Genomic DNA, 18,356 nt, shown 5'->3' with positions numbered 1-18,356 from the left:
CTCCGAAAAAAAAACATATTAGACCCACTCAAACAAGACCCCGTAGTTCAATTAAATATATGAACTTTTTTTTAAATGGGACAATAATCTATGCGATTTCTATACAATTACAGAGACATACATGTCTTACCTCTCCAGAAGCTCTCCTCCTGTGTTCAGGTACCACTAGAGTATTCCCATTGCTGCCCGGGACTATAGTAGAACCTATACTCATTCTGGGTCCAACTAACATGTACCGTTTGTCTCCGGATCGGTACTGGATGCTGTGGCACAGTGTCCCGTCGTAATTCACATCTTGTAAATACTTGGAGGAATCGACTGGGGCTTTGGAGCACTGCATTACAATCAACACGATGATACTGATGATAAAAAGTGCTGAAACTGACATCAAAGTTATGATCAAATAAAATGTAACGCTGTTCTCCTCCTCGTCTTTTACTGCGCTTTTAACATCAGAAGCTGCAAAAGCCTCTTTGGACTCCACAACGTTGATAATCACAGTAGCTGTTGCTGAGAGTGAAACGTTCCCATTGTCTTTCACCAGTATGACCAGTTTGTGCTCAGTCTCGTCTGTCTCTGTAAATGACCGAAGTGTCCTTATCTGTCCTGTATAGCGATCCAAAGCAAAGAGACTGTGGTCAGTAACTTCCTGCAGTGAAAATAATAACCAGCCGTTATATCCTATATCAGCGTCATAGGCCCTCACTTTAGTCACCAAATGGCCTGCGTTCATATTACGGGGAATCTCCTCCACACCTTCAGCGGAACCATTAGTACTAACTGGATACAAGATCACTGGAGCGTTGTCGTTCTGATCCAGAATGAACACGTTTATTGTGACGTTGCTGCTTAGTGACGGAATTCCAGAGTCTGTAGCTACAACTTGGAATTTGAATGTTTTGATGGTTTCAAAGTCAAATCTTTTTAGAGCGGAAATATGTCCATTGTCAGAATTGATATTCAAGAAAGCTGTCATACCATTTTGAGTCCCTTCGCCTCTAACAATGTGATATGAAATGGCTGCATTCTCATTCAAGTCTTTGTCAGTGGCGCTTACAGAGAATATGGACCCACCAGGGGCGTTATTTTCCACTAAGTACAGCTCAAGAGGGTTTTGAGAGAATTCTGGACTGTTATCGTTCACATCTGATATCTGGATGCTCAGAGTTTTGAATGTGGACAGAGGAGGCTGACCACAGTCAGTGGCTGATATTGTGATGTCATAATGGGACACAAACTCTCTGTCTAATCGTTGTTTGGTCACTAAAGAGTACATACTATCCTGAAAGGAAGGTTTTAACTCAAAGGGTACATCTCCTAACAGACTACACAACACTTTTCCATTGATACCGGAGTCTTTATCACTGACACTTATGAGAGAAATAACAGTTCCTGGTTTGGAATCTTCAGAGACCATATTGGAAAGGGATGTTACCTCTATCTCGGGTTTGTTATCATTTACGTCAAGTATTTTTATGATAACCCCGCATTCGACAGTCCATGGAGGCTGACCTCTGTCTGATGCTTGCACACTTAGTTTGTACACCTCGGTGTCATCAAAGTCTACCTGGGCCTTAACTGTAATTTCACCTGTAACGCTATTCAATTCAAACACGTCATAAACTTTGCTCTTGAGGTTTCTGCCAAGAGAGTATTCAACAACACGGTTTAACCCTTCATCTAGATCAGTAGCATTTACTTTTACAACGATGGTACCAATAGAGGCGTTTTCTTGTAAAGTTACAGAGTATGTGTCTTGACTAAAAACAGGCTTGTTATCATTTACGTCAAGAACAGTAACGGTTATATTTAGAGATCCTGATTTTGGCGGATTCCCTCCATCAATAGCAGTTAAAACCAATGAGTGGTTGATTTTGTTCTCCCTATCTAGAGATTTCTGTAAAATTAAAAATGGTATTTTGTCCTCATCGCTATCTTTGATCTCAATGTCGAAAAAAATATTCTGACTTAATTTGTAAAAACGTACGGAGTTTACCCCTATGTCCGGATCACGAGCAGTCGGAATTTGTAAGCGAGTTCCCGGAGGGACGTGTTCTGCTATTTCAAAATGCTGCTCCTTTTCTGTGAAAATAGGTGAATGGTCATTGACATCTTTGATTTCTAACTGAACATAATGTATTTCTAGAGGATTCTCAACTACAATCTTCAGGTTCATCAAACACGCGCCAGTGCCATCACAGAGCTCCTCTCTGTCGATATTCTTATGAACATACAAGACGCCATTGTTCTGATTAACCTGGAAAAGAGCGTCCTTAGATCCAGAAACGATACGAAACCGCCTCTCCAACAAAGTACTGACGTCAAGACCCAAATCCTTAGCAACATTTCCAACAACGGATCCCTCTTTTACCTCCTCTGGAATAGAGTACCTTATCTGAGCCGAAACCTGCTCCACGAAGCACAGCAGCAAAGAGAAACGCAGAGCAACACACCAGTACTCCCATCTGCGCCTTTGTCCTCCGTCTCCCATCGTTAAACAGACAATTAAGCACAATCCTCAAATAAAAAATACATTCCTAGTGATCAGATGACCGACTCGTAACGATCCATAGGCCTACTGAATCCAATTCTTAAGCACCGGAAAAATAATAAATGTATTATCTGTACACATGAGCACGTCTTGTTCTGATGTCCACCGTACTCTATCTGTATGTGTGGGGGTGGAAACAGCCCAGAGGGGCAGGGCCTAATCTACCAACAGTCTAATTTATTACACTGACATCCTGTGGTCCGGGATACAGATTCTATACCTTTATAAACTTGGAGATATTGTCTGTTTTCTAATTGCAATAGCTATGTCGTAGCAGTCAAGGAATATAGAAAATGTGTAAAGGGAAAGAGAGACTGAGATGGACTCCAACACATACATACAACAAGTAAGCTGTTGATTCAGCACCACCGGGGTGGACAGCGACCGAGTCAGCAGCCTGTACTTCATCACGAACACTAAAGACATTCCAATGAACCAGAAAATCAAATCAAATGACCAACACGATACTTTATATACAAAATACTGTAACTGTTGAAATGCTTTGAAATAGCTCTTACCTCTCCAGAAATTCTTCTCCTGTGGTTGGGTAGCACTAGAGTATTCCCATTGCTGCCCGGGACTATAGTAGAACCTATACTCATTCTGGGTCCAACTAACATGTACCGTTTGTCTCCGGATCGGTACTGGATGCTGTGGCACAGTGTCCCGTCGTAATTCACATCTTGTAAATACTTGGAGGAATCGTCTGGGGCTTTGGAGCACTGCATTACTATCAACACGATGATACTGATGATAAAAAGTGCTGAAACTGACATCAAAGTTATGATCAAATAAAATGTAACGCTGTTCTCCTCCTCGTCTTTTACTGCGCTTTTAACATCAGACGCCGCAAAAGCCTCTTTGGGCTCCACAACGTTGATAATCACAGTAGCTGTTGCTGAGAGTGAAACGTTCCCATTGTCTTTTACCAGTATGACCAGTTTATGCTCAGCCTCGTCTGTCTCTGTGAATGACCGAAGTGTCCTTATCTGTCCTGTATAACGGTCCAAGGCAAAGAGACTGTGGTCAGTAACTTCCTGCAGTGAAAATAATAACCAGCCGTTATATCCTATATCAGCGTCATAGGCTCTCACTTTAGTCACCAAATGGCCTGCGTTCACATTGCGGGGAATCTCCTCCACACCTTCAGTGGAACCGTTAGCGCTGACTGGATACAAGATCACTGGAGCGTTGTCGTTCTGATCCAGAATGAACACATTCACTGTGACGTTGCTGCTTAGTGACGGAGTTCCAGAGTCTGTAGCTACAACTTGGAATTGGAACGTTTTGAGCGTTTCAAAGTCAAAGCTTTTCAGTGCGGATACAAATCCATTATCAGAATTGATATTCAGGAAAGGTGCCATGGCATTCTGTGTCCCTTCCCCTCTAACAATGTGATATGAAATCGCAGCATTTTCATTCAAGTCTTTATCTGCGGCGCTTACAGAGAATATGGACCCACCAGGTCCGTTATTTTCCAGTAAGTACAGCTCAATAGGGTTTTGGTAGAATTCTGGACTGTTATCGTTCACGTCTGATATCTGGACGTTCAGAGTTTTGAATGTGGATAGAGGAGGCTGTCCACAGTCAGTCGCTGTTATTGTGATGTCATAATGGGACAAGAGTTCTCTGTCTAAACGCTGCTTCGTAACTAAAGAGTACGTGTTATCTTGAAATGAAGGTTTCAATTCAAAAGGTACATCTTCTGACAGACTGCAAATTACTTTACCGTTAATGCCGGAGTCTTTGTCAGTTACACTTATGAGAGAAATAACAGTTCCTGGTTTGGAATCTTCAGAGACCTTATTGGAAAGGGATGTTACCTCTATCTCGGGTTTGTTATCATTTACGTCAAGTATTTTTATGATAACCCTACATTCTGTCCTCATAGGGGGCTGTCCTTTATCTGATGCCATAACATCAGCTCTGTAAACTTCAGTATCCTCATAGTCGATATTACCCTTCACTGATATTTCACCGGTATTGGAATCTAAGCTAAAAGTATCATATACTTTTCTTTTTAGGTTTTTCACGAATGAATATATAATTTCAGAATAGACACCGTCGTCCAAATCGGTAGCATTGACTTTAGCAACAATTGTTCCAACTGCACCGTTTTCATGTATTGTCACAGAATAAACGTCCTGGTTGAAAATAGGTCTGTTGTCATTATTATCAAGAACAGTGACTGAAATGTTGACATGCCCTGATCTTGGCGGGCTACCGCCATCGACGGCCGTTAACACTAAAATATGTTGGCTTTCACGTTCCCTATCGAGAGGTTTATGTAATTTCAAAACAGGGAGTTTTCCTTCTTCTCCAGTGTCCCGCAGCTCCAGATCAAAATATTCAGTATGGCTTAATTTATATAAACGAACAGAATTCATTCCGGAATCTGGATCACGTGCTGCCTGTAACTGGAAACCTGTGCCTGGCAGAGTAGATTCTGCTATTTCCAAATTCTGTTCTTTCTCTGAGAAACTGGGTGAATGGTCGTTCACATCACTTATCTCTATCCCTACATAATGTATTTCTAGAGGATTCTCAACAACGATTTTCAGGTTTATCATGCACGCACTACTGCCTTCACAGAGCTCCTCTCTGTCGATATTCTTATGAACATACAAGACGCCATTGTTCTGATTAACCTGGAAAAGAGCGTCCTTAGATCCAGAAACGATACGAAACCGCCTCTCCAACAAAGTACTGACGTCAAGACCCAAATCCTTACCAACATTTCCAACAACGGATCCCTCTTTCACCTCCTCTGGAATAGAGTACCTTATCTGAGCCGAAACCTGCTCCACGAAGCACAGCAGCAAAGAGAAACGTAGAGCAACACACCAGTATTCCCATCTGCGCCTTTGTCCTCCGTACCCCATCGTTAAACAGCGGAACAAAAACACTGTCCTCAATTTAAAAAATACAATCCTAATGATCAGACGACCAACTTGCAATGATCCATACTGAATTCAACTACTCAGTCAGTAAACAATTATAGCCTGCTCTGACATGGCAAGTCTTGTTCTGATGTCTGGACCACTCTCTCGGTATGTGTAGAACAAAACAGCCCAGAAAGGGGCAGAGCCCACTCTAAGAGTAAATACCTGACAGTCTCCTTATGTTATACTGACACCTTGCGGTCCAAGCTCCTGTCTGCTGCGTAGACCACACGAGAATATAGTATTGTAAAATAAATTCGTTTTTCCGCTTTTGTATTGTTAGAAGGCCCGGTTGCACTGGGTCACTTTAATTAAAGGCATAATCAAATGATGAAGAAAGGTTGAGGAAGAATACAATTAAATGGAACAGTAGGATACGAAGTTGATATAAAGGAGAACACATTCAAATAGGATGGCAGAGTCGAGCTTTCAACAAAAACATTTACTGTTTAATTCAGCACCACTAGAGTGGACAGCAACCACATACAATATACATTATGCACAGAAAACATGTTTGTAGACAATTGAGTCATGTTGGGACCTGGATTTGACTACTCAACTACTTGAAGGGAGAGATCAGCATATCTCAAAAACACACCCATATAAGCGACCAACAAACACAAGAGATTATGCATGCACATAGCTCACCTCTCCAGACGCACTTCTCCTGTGGTCAGGTATCACTAGAGTATTCACATTGCTGCCCGGGACTATAGTAGAACCTATACTCATTCTGGGTCCAACTAACATGTACCGTTTGTCTCCGGATCGGTACTGGATGCTGTGGCACAGTGTCCCGTCCGTCGTAATTCACGTCTTGTAAATACTTGGAGGAATCGACTGGGGCTTTGGAGCACTGCATTACAATCAACACGATGATACTGATGATAAAAAGTGCTGAAACTGACATCAAAGTTATGATCAAATAAAATGTAACGCTGTTCTCCTCCTCGTCTTTTACTGCGCTTTTAACATCAGAAGCTGCAAAAGCCTCTTTGGGCTCCACAACGTTGATAATCACAGTAGCTGTTGCTGAGAGTGAAACGTTCCCATTGTCTTTTACCAGTATGACCAGTTTATGCTCAGCCTCGTCTGTCTCTGTGAATGACCGAAGTGTCCTTATCTGTCCTGTATAGCGGTCCAAAGCAAAGAGACTGTGGTCACTAACTTCCTGCAGTGAAAATAATAACCAGCCGTTATATCCTATATCAGCGTCATAGGCTCTCACTTTAGTCACCAAATGGCCTGCGTTCACATTGCGGGGAATCTCCTCCATACCTTCAGCGGAACCGTTAGCGCTGACTGGATACAAGATCAGAGGAGCGTTGTCGTTCTGATCCAGTACGAACACGTTTATTGTGACGTTGCTGCTTAGTGACGGAGTTCCAGAGTCTGTAGCTACAACTTGGAATTGGAATGTTTTGAGGGTTTCAAAGTCATAGCTTTTTAGAGCGGAAACGAGTCCATTATCAGAATTGATATTCAGGAAAGATGTCATATCATTCTGTGTCCCTTCACCTCTAACGACGTGATATGAAATTGCAGCATTTTCATTCAAGTCTTTATCAGTTGCGGTTACAGAGAATATGGATGCACCAGGTGCGTTATTTTCCAGTAAGTACAGCTCAATAGGGTTTTGAGAGAATTCTGGGCTGTTATCGTTCACATCTGATATCTGGACGTTCAGAATTTTAAATGTGGACAGAGGAGGCTGACCACAGTCAGTGGTTGTTATTGTGATGTCATAATGGGAGACGAGTTCACGATCCAAGCGCTTTTTGGTCACTAAAGAGTACATATTATCCTGAAAGGAAGGTTTTAACTCAAAGGGTACATCTCCTAACAGACTACACAACACTTTTCCATTGATACCGGAGTCTTTATCACTGACACTTATGAGAGAAATAACAGTTCCTGGTTTGGAATCTTCAGAAACTAAATTAGACAGTGATGTCACCTCTATATCTGGCTCATTGTCGTTAATATCGATTATCTTTATGATCACTCTACATTCCACAGTCAGTGGAGGTTGTCCTTTGTCCGAGGCCTGAACATCTAGTTTATACACCTCTGTGTCCTCGAAGTCCAACTCACCTTTAACTCTAATGTCTCCAGTTAGCCTATCCAGTTCAAACATATCATAGACTTTTCTCCTTAAGGTTTTACCCAGGCTGAACTCAACCTCACTATTACTTCCTTCATCTGCATCAGTTGCATTTACTCTAATAACAACTGTACCAACTCCAACGTTTTCTTGTATCCTAACATTATATGTATCCTGACTAAAGACGGGACGGTTATCATTACTATCTAGAACAACAATTGTAACATTTAGCGTGCCTGATCTTTGAGGAATACCTCCATCTATCGCTGTTAGGAGAAGCGTGTAGTTGTGGTTTTGTTCCCTATCTAGCGACTTCTTTAAAACTAAAAACGGTATTTTGTCCTCGTCGCTTTGTCTTACATCGATTTCAAAATGATCATTTGATGTTACTTTGTAAGCCCAAATAGAATTTTTTCCGACGTCAGGGTCACGCGCTGCATGTATTTGGAAGCGCGTCCCCATAGAGGTGTGCTCCGCTATATCAAATTGCTGCTCCTTCTCTGGAAAACTGGGAGAATTGTCATTCACATCAGTGACTTCTACACCTACATAATGGATTTCTAAAGGGTTTTCAACAACGATTTTCAGGTTTATTAAACAAGCGCCAGTGCCATCACAGAGCTCCTCTCTGTCGATATTCTTATGAACATACAAGACGCCATTGTTCTGATTAACCTGGAAAAGAGCGTCCTTAGATCCAGAAACGATACGAAACCGCCTCTCCAACAAAGTACTGACGTCAAGACCCAAATCCTTAGCAACATTTCCAACAACGGATCCCTCTTTCACCTCCTCTGGAATAGAGTACCTTATCTGAGCCGAAACCTGCTCCACGAAGCACAGCAGCAAAGAGAAACGCAGAGCAACACACCAGTACTCCCATCTGCGCCTTTGTCCTCCGTCTCCCATCGTTAAACAATCAAACCCTGTTGTCAATGAGAAATTACAATCCTAATGATCAGATGGCAAAGTCGTAATGATCCATACCGAATCCAATCATTCAGCAAACCGGGGAAAAAAGTAATTGTCTGAAATAGCACGCCTTGATTTGATGTCCCCAAGACTCTCTCTGTATCTGCGGGGAACTAAACAGCACAGAGAGGGGCAGGGCCTAGTATAACAGTATCAGAAAGTCTCCTTGTGTTATACTGACACACTGCGGACCGATCTACCGTTGACCATGAGTACATACGGCTCGAGAACGAAAATACCTTTCTGTATTAGAATCAGCAAATTAACCAGCACTATATTACAGTTACAGGCGTGTGACGATGAAAGGTTTAGTGGGAGTAAAATGAAAAGGACTGGGACTAAATTAATGTGGAGGTCTACAGATGTAAAAGACAGGCATGGTACATACACGATTGCAAAGAAAAACAATGATCTTGTAAATCAGCACCACAGGGGGTGGACAGCAATTGCATGAACGAGTTCAGTTCTCCATTACGCACAAAAAAGCAGTTTGTAGACAGGGAAATTACACACACGTGTCATGTTGGGACCTAGTTTTTGACTAATCAGTCAACGTTTTCAAATATCAGCATATCTCATGCTTATATAAACAAAAAACTATTTCAAGAGACTTGTCACTAATTCAGCGCCATCAAGGTAGATAGTAAGCGCTTAATCTTCAGACATACATCTCATTACGCACGATAAATACATTCAAATAACCAGCCATATGCTTTCAACGTTTAATGCTCAAAGACAGTTCTTACCTCTCCAGAAGCTCTCCTCCTGTGTTCAGGTACCACTAGAGTATTCCCATTGCTGCCCGGGACAATAGTAGAACCTATACTCATTCTGGGTCCAACTAACATGTACCGTTTGTCTCCGGATCGGTACTGGATGCTGTGGCACAGTGTCCCGTCGTAATTCACATCTTGTAAATACTTGGAGGAATCGACTGGGGCTTTGGAGCACTGCATTACAATCAACACGATGATACTGATGATAAAAAGTGCTGAAACTGACATCAAAGTTATGATCAAATAAAATGTAAAGCTGTTCTCCTCCTCGTCTTTTACTGCGCTTTTAACATCAGAAGCTGCAAAAGCCTCTTTGGGCTCCACAACCTTGATAATCACAGTAGCTGTTGCTGAGAGTGAAACGTTCCCATTGTCTTTCACCAGTATGACCAGTTTGTGCTCAGCCTCGTCTGTCTCTGTGAATGACCGAAGTGTCCTTATCTGTCCTGTATAACGGTCCAAAGCAAAGAGACTGTGGTCAGTAACTTCCTGCAGTGAAAATAATAACCAGCCGTTATATCCTATATCAGCGTCATAGGCTCTCACTTTAGTCACCAAATGGCCTGCGTTCACATTGCGGGGAATCTCCTCCACACCTGCAGCGGAACCATTAGCGCTGACTGGATACAAGATCACTGGAGCGTTGTCGTTCTGATCCAGAATGAACACGTTTATTGTGACGTTGCTGCTTAGTGACGGAGTTCCTGAGTCTGTAGCTACAACTTGGAATTGGAATGTTTTGAGGGTTTCAAAGTCAAAGCTTTTTAGAGCGGAAATATGTCCATTATCAGAATTGATATTCAGGAAAGATGCAATAACATTTTGTGTCCCTTCACCTCTAACAATGTGATATGAAATTGCTGCATTTTCATTTAAGTCTTTATCAGAGGCGCTTACAGAGAATATGGACCCACCAGGGGCGTTATTTTCCAGTAAGTACAGCTCAATAGGGTTTTGGGAGAATTCTGGGCTGTTATCGTTCACATCTGATATCTGGACGTTCAGAGTGTTGAATGTGGACAGAGGAGGCTGACCACAGTCAGTGGCTGTTATAGTGATGTCATAATGGAACACGAGTTCTCTGTCTAAACGGCCCTTTGTGACGACAGAATATACGTTTTCTTTATATGATGACTTTAACTCAAATGGCACGTCTTCAGATATACTAGCAAGCACTTTACCATTAATACCGGAATCTTTATCTGTCACACTGATGAGAGAAATAACAGTTCCTGGTTTAGAAACTTCAGACACCGTCTTAGAGAGGGACGTAACACCAATAGATGGTTTATTGTCATTTACATCAGTTATCTTTATAATAACTCGACAGTCAACAGTCAGTGGAGGTTGGCCTTTATCAGACGCCTCTATATTTAACCTGTACACCTCATTATCCTCGAAATCTACTGGACCTTTAACCCGAATATCTCCAGTAAGGCTATCCAGTTCAAATATGTCATATACTCCACGCTTTAAATTCCTACCAAGTGTATATTCAACTTCTCCATTTGATCCATGGTCTGTATCAGTTGCGTTAACCCTTACTACAATCCTACCGATATCAGCATTTTCCTGTAACGTCACTGAGTAGACGTCTTGGCTACATACAGGTTGATTATCATTTGTATCAAGGACTGTGACAGTGATGTTCAGAGTACCTGTTCCAGGTGGATTCCCCCCATCCAATGCTGTCAATAGTAATACATGTTTGGTCTTCAGTTCCCTATCTAAGGCTTTCTGTAAAACCAAAAAAGGGATTTTATAACCTTCTCCGCTATCTCGCAGCTCTAAATCAAAATGCTCGTTTTGATTTAATTTATAGGTACGTACTGAATTTATGCCATAGTCCAAATCACGCGCAGCCTGGAGTTCAAAACGAGCCCCTGGCAGTTTATTCTCAGCTATTTTGATGTGTATATCTTTCTCGGAGAAGCTGGGGGTATGGTCGTTTATGTCTGTTATTTCTACACCTACGTAATGGACTTCTAACGGGTTTTCAACAATGATCTCTAGATCTATCACACATGCAACATTTCCGACACAAAGCTCCTCTCTGTCAATATTCTTATAAACATACAAGACGCCATTGTTCTGATTAACCTGGAAAAGAGCGTCCTTAGATCCAGAAACGATACGAAACCGCCTCTCCAACAAAGTACTGACGTCAAGACCCAAATCCTTAGCAACATTTCCAACAACGGATCCCTCTTTCACCTCCTCTGGAATAGAGTACCTTATCTGAGCCGAAACCTGCTCCACGAAGCACAGCAGCAAAGAGAAACGTAGAGCAACACACCAGTATTCCCATCTGCGCCTTTGTCCTCCGTACCCCATCGTTAAACAGCGGAACAAAAACACTGTCCTCAATTTAAAAAATACAATCCTAATGATCAGACGACCAACTTGCAATGATCCATACTGAATTCAACTACTCAGTCAGTAAACAATTATAGCCTGCTCTGACATGGCAAGTCTTGTTCTGATGTCTGGACCACTCTCTCGGTATGTGTAGAACAAAACAGCCCAGAAAGGGGCAGAGCCCACTCTAAGAGTAAATACCTGACAGTCTCCTTATGTTATACTGACACCTTGCGGTCCAAGCTCCTGTCTGCTGCGTAGACCACACGAGAATATAGTATTGTAAAATAAATTCGTTTTTCCGCTTTTTGTATTGTTAGAAGGCCCGGTTGCACTGGGTCACTTTAATTAAAGGCATAATCAAATGATGAAGAAAGGTTGAGGAAGAATACAATTAAATGGAACAGTAGGATACGAAGTTGATATAAAGGAGAACACATTCAAATAGGATGGCAGAGTCGAGCTTTCAACAAAAACATTTACTGTTTAATTCAGCACCACTAGAGTGGACAGCAACCACATACAATATACATTATGCACAGAAAACATGTTTGTAGACAATTGAGTCATGTTGGGACCTGGATTTGACTACTCAACTACTTGAAGGAGAGATCAGCATATCTCAAAAACACACCCATATAAGCGACCAACAAACACAAGAGATTATGCATGCACATAGCTCACCTCTCCAGACGCACTTCTCCTGTGGTCAGGTATCACTAGAGTATTCACATTGCTGCCCGGGACTATAGTAGAACCTATACTCATTCTGGGTCCAACTAACATGTACCGTTTGTCTCCGGATCGGTACTGGATGCTGTGGCACAGTGTCCCGTCGTAATTCACGTCTTGTAAATACTTGGAGGAATCGACTGGGGCTTTGGAGCACTGCATTACAATCAACACGATGATACTGATGATAAAAAGTGCTGAAACTGACATCAAAGTTATGATCAAATAAAATGTAACGCTGTTCTCCTCCTCGTCTTTTACTGCGCTTTTAACATCAGAAGCTGCAAAAGCCTCTTTGGGCTCCACAACGTTGATAATCACAGTAGCTGTTGCTGAGAGTGAAACGTTCCCATTGTCTTTACCAGTATGACCAGTTTATGCTCAGCCTCGTCTGTCTCTGTGAATGACCGAAGTGTCCTTATCTGTCCTGTATAGCGGTCCAAAGCAAAGAGACTGTGGTCACTAACTTCCTGCAGTGAAAATAATAACCAGCCGTTATATCCTATATCAGCGTCATAGGCTCTCACTTTAGTCACCAAATGGCCTGCGTTCACATTGCGGGGAATCTCCTCCATACCTTCAGCGGAACCGTTAGCGCTGACTGGATACAAGATCAGAGGAGCGTTGTCGTTCTTATCCAGGATGAACACGTTTATTGTGACGTTGCTGCTTAGTGACGGAGTTCCAGAGTCTGTAGCTACAACTTGGAATTGGAATGTTTTGAGGGTTTCAAAGTCATAGCTTTTTAGAGCGGAAACGAGTCCATTATCAGAATTGATATTCAGGAAAGATGTCATATCATTCTGTGTCCCTTCACCTCTAACGACGTGATATGAAATTGCAGCATTTTCATTCAAGTCTTTATCAGTTGCGGTTACAGAGAATATGGATGCACCAGGTGCGTTATTTTCCAGTAAGTACAGCTCAATAGGGTTTTGAGAGAATTCTGGGCTGTTATCGTTCACATCTGATATCTGGACGTTCAGAATTTTAAATGTGGACAGAGGAGGCTGACCACAGTCAGTGGCTGTTATTGTGATGTCATAATGGGAGACGAGTTCACGATCCAAGCGCTTTTTGGTCACTAAAGAGTACATATTATCCTGAAAGGAAGGTTTTAACTCAAAGGGTACATCTCCTAACAGACTACACAACACTTTTCCATTGATACCGGAGTCTTTATCACTGACACTTATGAGAGAAATAACAGTTCCTGGTTTGGAATCTTCAGAAACTAAATTAGACAGTGATGTCACCTCTATATCTGGCTCATTGTCGTTAATATCGATTATCTTTATGATCACTCTACATTCCACAGTCAGTGGAGGTTGTCCTTTGTCCGAGGCCTGAACATCTAGTTTATACACCTCTGTGTCCTCGAAGTCCAACTCACCTTTAACTCTAATGTCTCCAGTTAGCCTATCCAGTTCAAACATATCATAGACTTTTCTCCTTAAGGTTTTACCCAGGCTGAACTCAACCTCACTATTACTTCCTTCATCTGCATCAGTTGCATTTACTCTAATAACAACTGTACCAACTCCAACGTTTTCTTGTATCCTAACATTATATGTATCCTGACTAAAGACGGGACGGTTATCATTACTATCTAGAACAACAATTGTAACATTTAGCGTGCCTGATCTTTGAGGAATACCTCCATCTATCGCTGTTAGGAGAAGCGTGTAGTTGTGGTTTTGTTCCCTATCTAGCGACTTCTTTAAAACTAAAAACGGTATTTTGTCCTCGTCGCTTTGTCTTACATCGATTTCAAAATGATCATTTGATGTTACTTTGTAAGCCCAAATAGAATTTTTTCCGACGTCAGGGTCACGCGCTGCATGTATTTGGAAGCGCGTCCCCATAGAGGTGTGCTCCGCTATATCAAATTGCTGCTCCTTCTCTGGAAAACTGGGAGAATTGTCATTCACATCAGTGACTTCTACACCTACATAATGGATTTCTAAAGGGTTTTCAACAACGATTTTCAGGTTTATTAAACAAGCGCCAGTGCCATCACAGAGCTCCTCTCTGTCGATATTCTTATGAACATACAAGACGCCATTGTTCTGATTAACCTGGAAAAGAGCGTCCTTAGATCCAGAAACGATACGAAACCGCCTCTCCAACAAAGTACTGACGTCAAGACCCAAATCCTTAGCAACATTTCCAACAACGGATCCCTCTTTCACCTCCTCTGGAATAGAGTACCTTATCTGAGCCGAAACCTGCTCCACGAAGCACAGCAGCAAAGAGAAACGCAGAGCAACACACCAGTACTCCCATCTGCGCCTTTGTCCTCCGTCTCCCATCGTTAAACAATCAAACCCTGTTGTCAATGAGAAATTACAATCCTAATGATCAGATGGCAAAGTCGTAATGATCCATACCGAATCCAATCATTCAGCAAACCGGGGAAAAAAGTAATTGTCTGAAATAGCACGCCTTGATTTGATGTCCCCAAGACTCTCTCTGTATCTGCGGGGAACTAAACAGCACAGAGAGGGGCAGGGCCTAGTATAACAGTATCAGAAAGTCTCCTTGTGTTATACTGACACACTGCGGACCGATCTACCGTTGACCATGAGTACATACGGCTCGAGAACGAAAATACCTTTCTGTATTAGAATCAGCAAATTAACCAGCACTATATTACAGTTACAGGCGTGTGACGATGAAAGGTTTAGTGGGAGTAAAATGAAAAGGACTGGGACTAAATTAATGTGGAGGTCTACAGATGTAAAAGACAGGCATGGTACATACACGATTGCAAAGAAAAACAATGATCTTGTAAATCAGCACCACAGGGGTGGACAGCAATTGCATGAACGAGTTCAGTTCTCCATTACGCACAAAAAAGCAGTTTGTAGACAGGGAAATTACACACACGTGTCATGTTGGGACCTAGTTTTTGACTAATCAGTCAACGTTTTCAAATATCAGCATATCTCATGCTTATATAAACAAAAAACTATTTCAAGAGACTTGTCACTAATTCAGCGCCATCAAGGTAGATAGTAAGCGCTTAATCTTCAGACATACATCTCATTACGCACGATAAATACATTCAAATAACCAGCCATATGCTTTCAACGTTTAATGCTCAAAGACAGTTCTTACCTCTCCAGAAGCTCTCCTCCTGTGTTCAGGTACCACTAGAGTATTCCCATTGCTGCCCGGGACAATAGTAGAACCTATACTCATTCTGGGTCCAACTAACATGTACCGTTTGTCTCCGGATCGGTACTGGATGCTGTGGCACAGTGTCCCGTCGTAATTCACATCTTGTAAATACTTGGAGGAATCGACTGGGGCTTTGGAGCACTGCATTACAATCAACACGATGATACTGATGATAAAAAGTGCTGAAACTGACATCAAAGTTATGATCAAATAAAATGTAAAGCTGTTCTCCTCCTCGTCTTTTACTGCGCTTTTAACATCAGAAGCTGCAAAAGCCTCTTTGGGCTCCACAACCTTGATAATCACAGTAGCTGTTGCTGAGAGTGAAACGTTCCCATTGTCTTTCACCAGTATGACCAGTTTGTGCTCAGCCTCGTCTGTCTCTGTGAATGACCGAAGTGTCCTTATCTGTCCTGTATAACGGTCCAAAGCAAAGAGACTGTGGTCAGTAACTTCCTGCAGTGAAAATAATAACCAGCCGTTATATCCTATATCAGCGTCATAGGCTCTCACTTTAGTCACCAAATGGCCTGCGTTCACATTGCGGGGAATCTCCTCCACACCTGCAGCGGAACCATTAGCGCTGACTGGATACAAGATCACTGGAGCGTTGTCGTTCTGATCCAGAATGAACACGTTTATTGTGACGTTGCTGCTTAGTGACGGAGTTCCTGAGTCTGTAGCTACAACTTGGAATTGGAATGTTTTGAGGGTTTCAAAGTCAAAGCTTTTAGAGCGGAAATATGTCCATTATCAGAATTGATATTCAGGAAAGATGCAATAACATTTTGTGTCCCTTCACCTCTAACAATGTGATATGAAATTGCTGCATTTTCATTTAAGTCTTTATCAGAGGCGCTTACAGAGAATATGGACCCACCAGGGGCGTTATTTTCCAGTAAGTACAGCTCAATAGGGTTTTGGGAGAATTCTGGGCTGTTATCGTTCACATCTGATATCTGGACGTTCAGAGTGTTGAATGTGGACAGAGGAGGCTGACCACAGTCAGTGGCTGTTATAGTGATGTCATAATGGAACACGAGTTCTCTGTCTAAACGGCCCTTTGTGACGACAGAATATACGTTTTCTTTATATGATGACTTTAACTCAAATGGCACGTCTTCAGATATACTAGCAAGCACTTTACCATTAATACCGGAATCTTTATCTGTCACACTGATGAGAGAAATAACAGTTCCTGGTTTAGAAACTTCAGACACCGTCTTAGAGAGGGACGTAACACCAATAGATGGTTTATTGTCATTTACATCAGTTATCTTTATAATAACTCGACAGTCAACAGTCAGTGGAGGTTGGCCTTTATCAGACGCCTCTATATTTAACCTGTACACCTCATTATCCTCGAAATCTACTGGACCTTTAACCCGAATATCTCCAGTAAGGCTATCCAGTTCAAATATGTCATATACTCCACGCTTTAAATTCCTACCAAGTGTATATTCAACTTCTCCATTTGATCCATGGTCTGTATCAGTTGCGTTAACCCTTACTACAATCCTACCGATATCAGCATTTTCCTGTAACGTCACTGAGTAGACGTCTTGGCTACATACAGGTTGATTATCATTTGTATCAAGGACTGTGACAGTGATGTTCAGAGTACCTGTTCCAGGTGGATTCCCCATCCAATGCTGTCAATAGTAATACATGTTTGGTCTTCAGTTCCCTATCTAAGGCTTTCTGTAAAACCAAAAAGGGATTTTATAACCTTCTCCGCTATCTCGCAGCTCTAAATCAAAATGCTCGTTTTGATTTAATTTATAGGTACGTACTGAATTTATGCCATAGTCCAAATCACGCGCAGCCTGGAGTTCAAAACGAGCCCCTGGCAGTTTATTCTCAGCTATTTTGATGTGTATATCTTTCTCGGAGAAGCTGGGGGTATGGTCGTTTATGTCTGTTATTTCTACACCTACGTAATGGACTTCTAACGGGTTTTCAACAATGATCTCTAGATCTATCACACATGCAACATTTCCGACACAAAGCTCCTCTCTGTCAATATTCTTATAAACATACAAGACGCCATTGTTCTGATTAACCTGGAAAAGAGCGTCCTTAGATCCAGAAACGATACGAAACCGCCTCTCCAACAAAGTACTGACGTCAAGACCCAAATCCTTAGCAACATTTCCAACAACGGATCCCTCTTTCACCTCCTCTGGAATAGAGTACCTTATCTGAGCCGAAACCTTCTCCACGAAGCACAGCAGCAAAGAGAAACGCAGAGCAACACACCAGTATTCCCATCTGCGCCTTTGTCCTCCGTCTCCCATCGTTAAATATAAAATGAAACACAATCCTCAATGAAAAAATACAATCCTGAAGATCAGATGGCAAACGGGGTTCTATCCACACTTTATCCAATGTTTCATCAGCGAAATAGAACACAATCCTTTATGTCTATCGTCTTGTTCTAATGTCCGCCCCGACCTATGTACGGAACAAAATAACCCAGAGAGGGGCAGGGCCTATTCTACAAAGCACCAGTCAGTCACCTTGTGTTATACTGACACCCAGCGCTCCGAGCTCCTGTTTACCACTGTAGACTGCATTGTTTTGTACATGCATTTGCTTGTGACTATTTGTATTGATAAAAGCCCCAGTTGCAATGGGTCCATTTTTTCCATTTATCCTTTATTTAACTAGGCAAATCAGATAAGAATGAATTCTAAATGACAATGATGGCCTACCCCGGACAACCCCGGACGACGATG

The 18,356-nt window shown here is 42.0% G+C and overlaps 2 protein-coding genes and 3 pseudogenes across 3 annotated transcripts in view; all 5 read right to left on the bottom strand.

Moving 5' to 3' along the window:
- The window catches only part of LOC112256118 (protocadherin alpha-C2), a 198,456-nt gene extending 192,919 nt beyond the window's left edge, over nt 1-5,537 (bottom strand). The window contains exon 1 of one of the 2 annotated variants that reach the window (XM_042325770.1): nt 3,070-5,537. In XM_042325770.1, the coding sequence (XP_042181704.1) occupies nt 3,070-5,433 (2,364 nt within the window). In that variant the 5' untranslated portion in view covers nt 5,434-5,537. Of the gene's footprint in view, nt 1-130; nt 2,651-3,069 lie in introns of those variants that run through there. The other variant, XM_042325772.1, reaches the window with a different exon arrangement.
- A 583-nt stretch (nt 5,538-6,120) lies between these two features.
- LOC121847019 lies at nt 6,121-8,590 on the bottom strand (annotated as a pseudogene).
- A 701-nt stretch (nt 8,591-9,291) lies between these two features.
- LOC121847018 (protocadherin alpha-3-like) lies at nt 9,292-11,803 on the bottom strand. The gene has a single exon (XM_042326301.1). The coding sequence runs from the start codon at nt 11,677-11,679 to the stop codon at nt 9,292-9,294; it is 2,388 nt and encodes a 795-aa protein (XP_042182235.1). The 5' UTR covers nt 11,680-11,803.
- Nucleotides 11,804-12,366: 563 nt separating this feature from the next.
- On the bottom strand, nt 12,367-14,831 carry LOC121847017 (annotated as a pseudogene).
- A 700-nt stretch (nt 14,832-15,531) lies between these two features.
- Nucleotides 15,532-18,058, bottom strand: LOC121847016 (annotated as a pseudogene).
- Nucleotides 18,059-18,356: the final 298 nt, after the last annotated feature.

The sequence above is a fragment of the Oncorhynchus tshawytscha genome, linkage group LG08 (assembly GCF_018296145.1).
Source record: "Oncorhynchus tshawytscha isolate Ot180627B linkage group LG08, Otsh_v2.0, whole genome shotgun sequence".
Classification (NCBI taxonomy): domain Eukaryota; kingdom Metazoa; phylum Chordata; class Actinopteri; order Salmoniformes; family Salmonidae; genus Oncorhynchus; species Oncorhynchus tshawytscha.
This window is presented reverse-complemented; position numbering and strand designations above follow the sequence as displayed.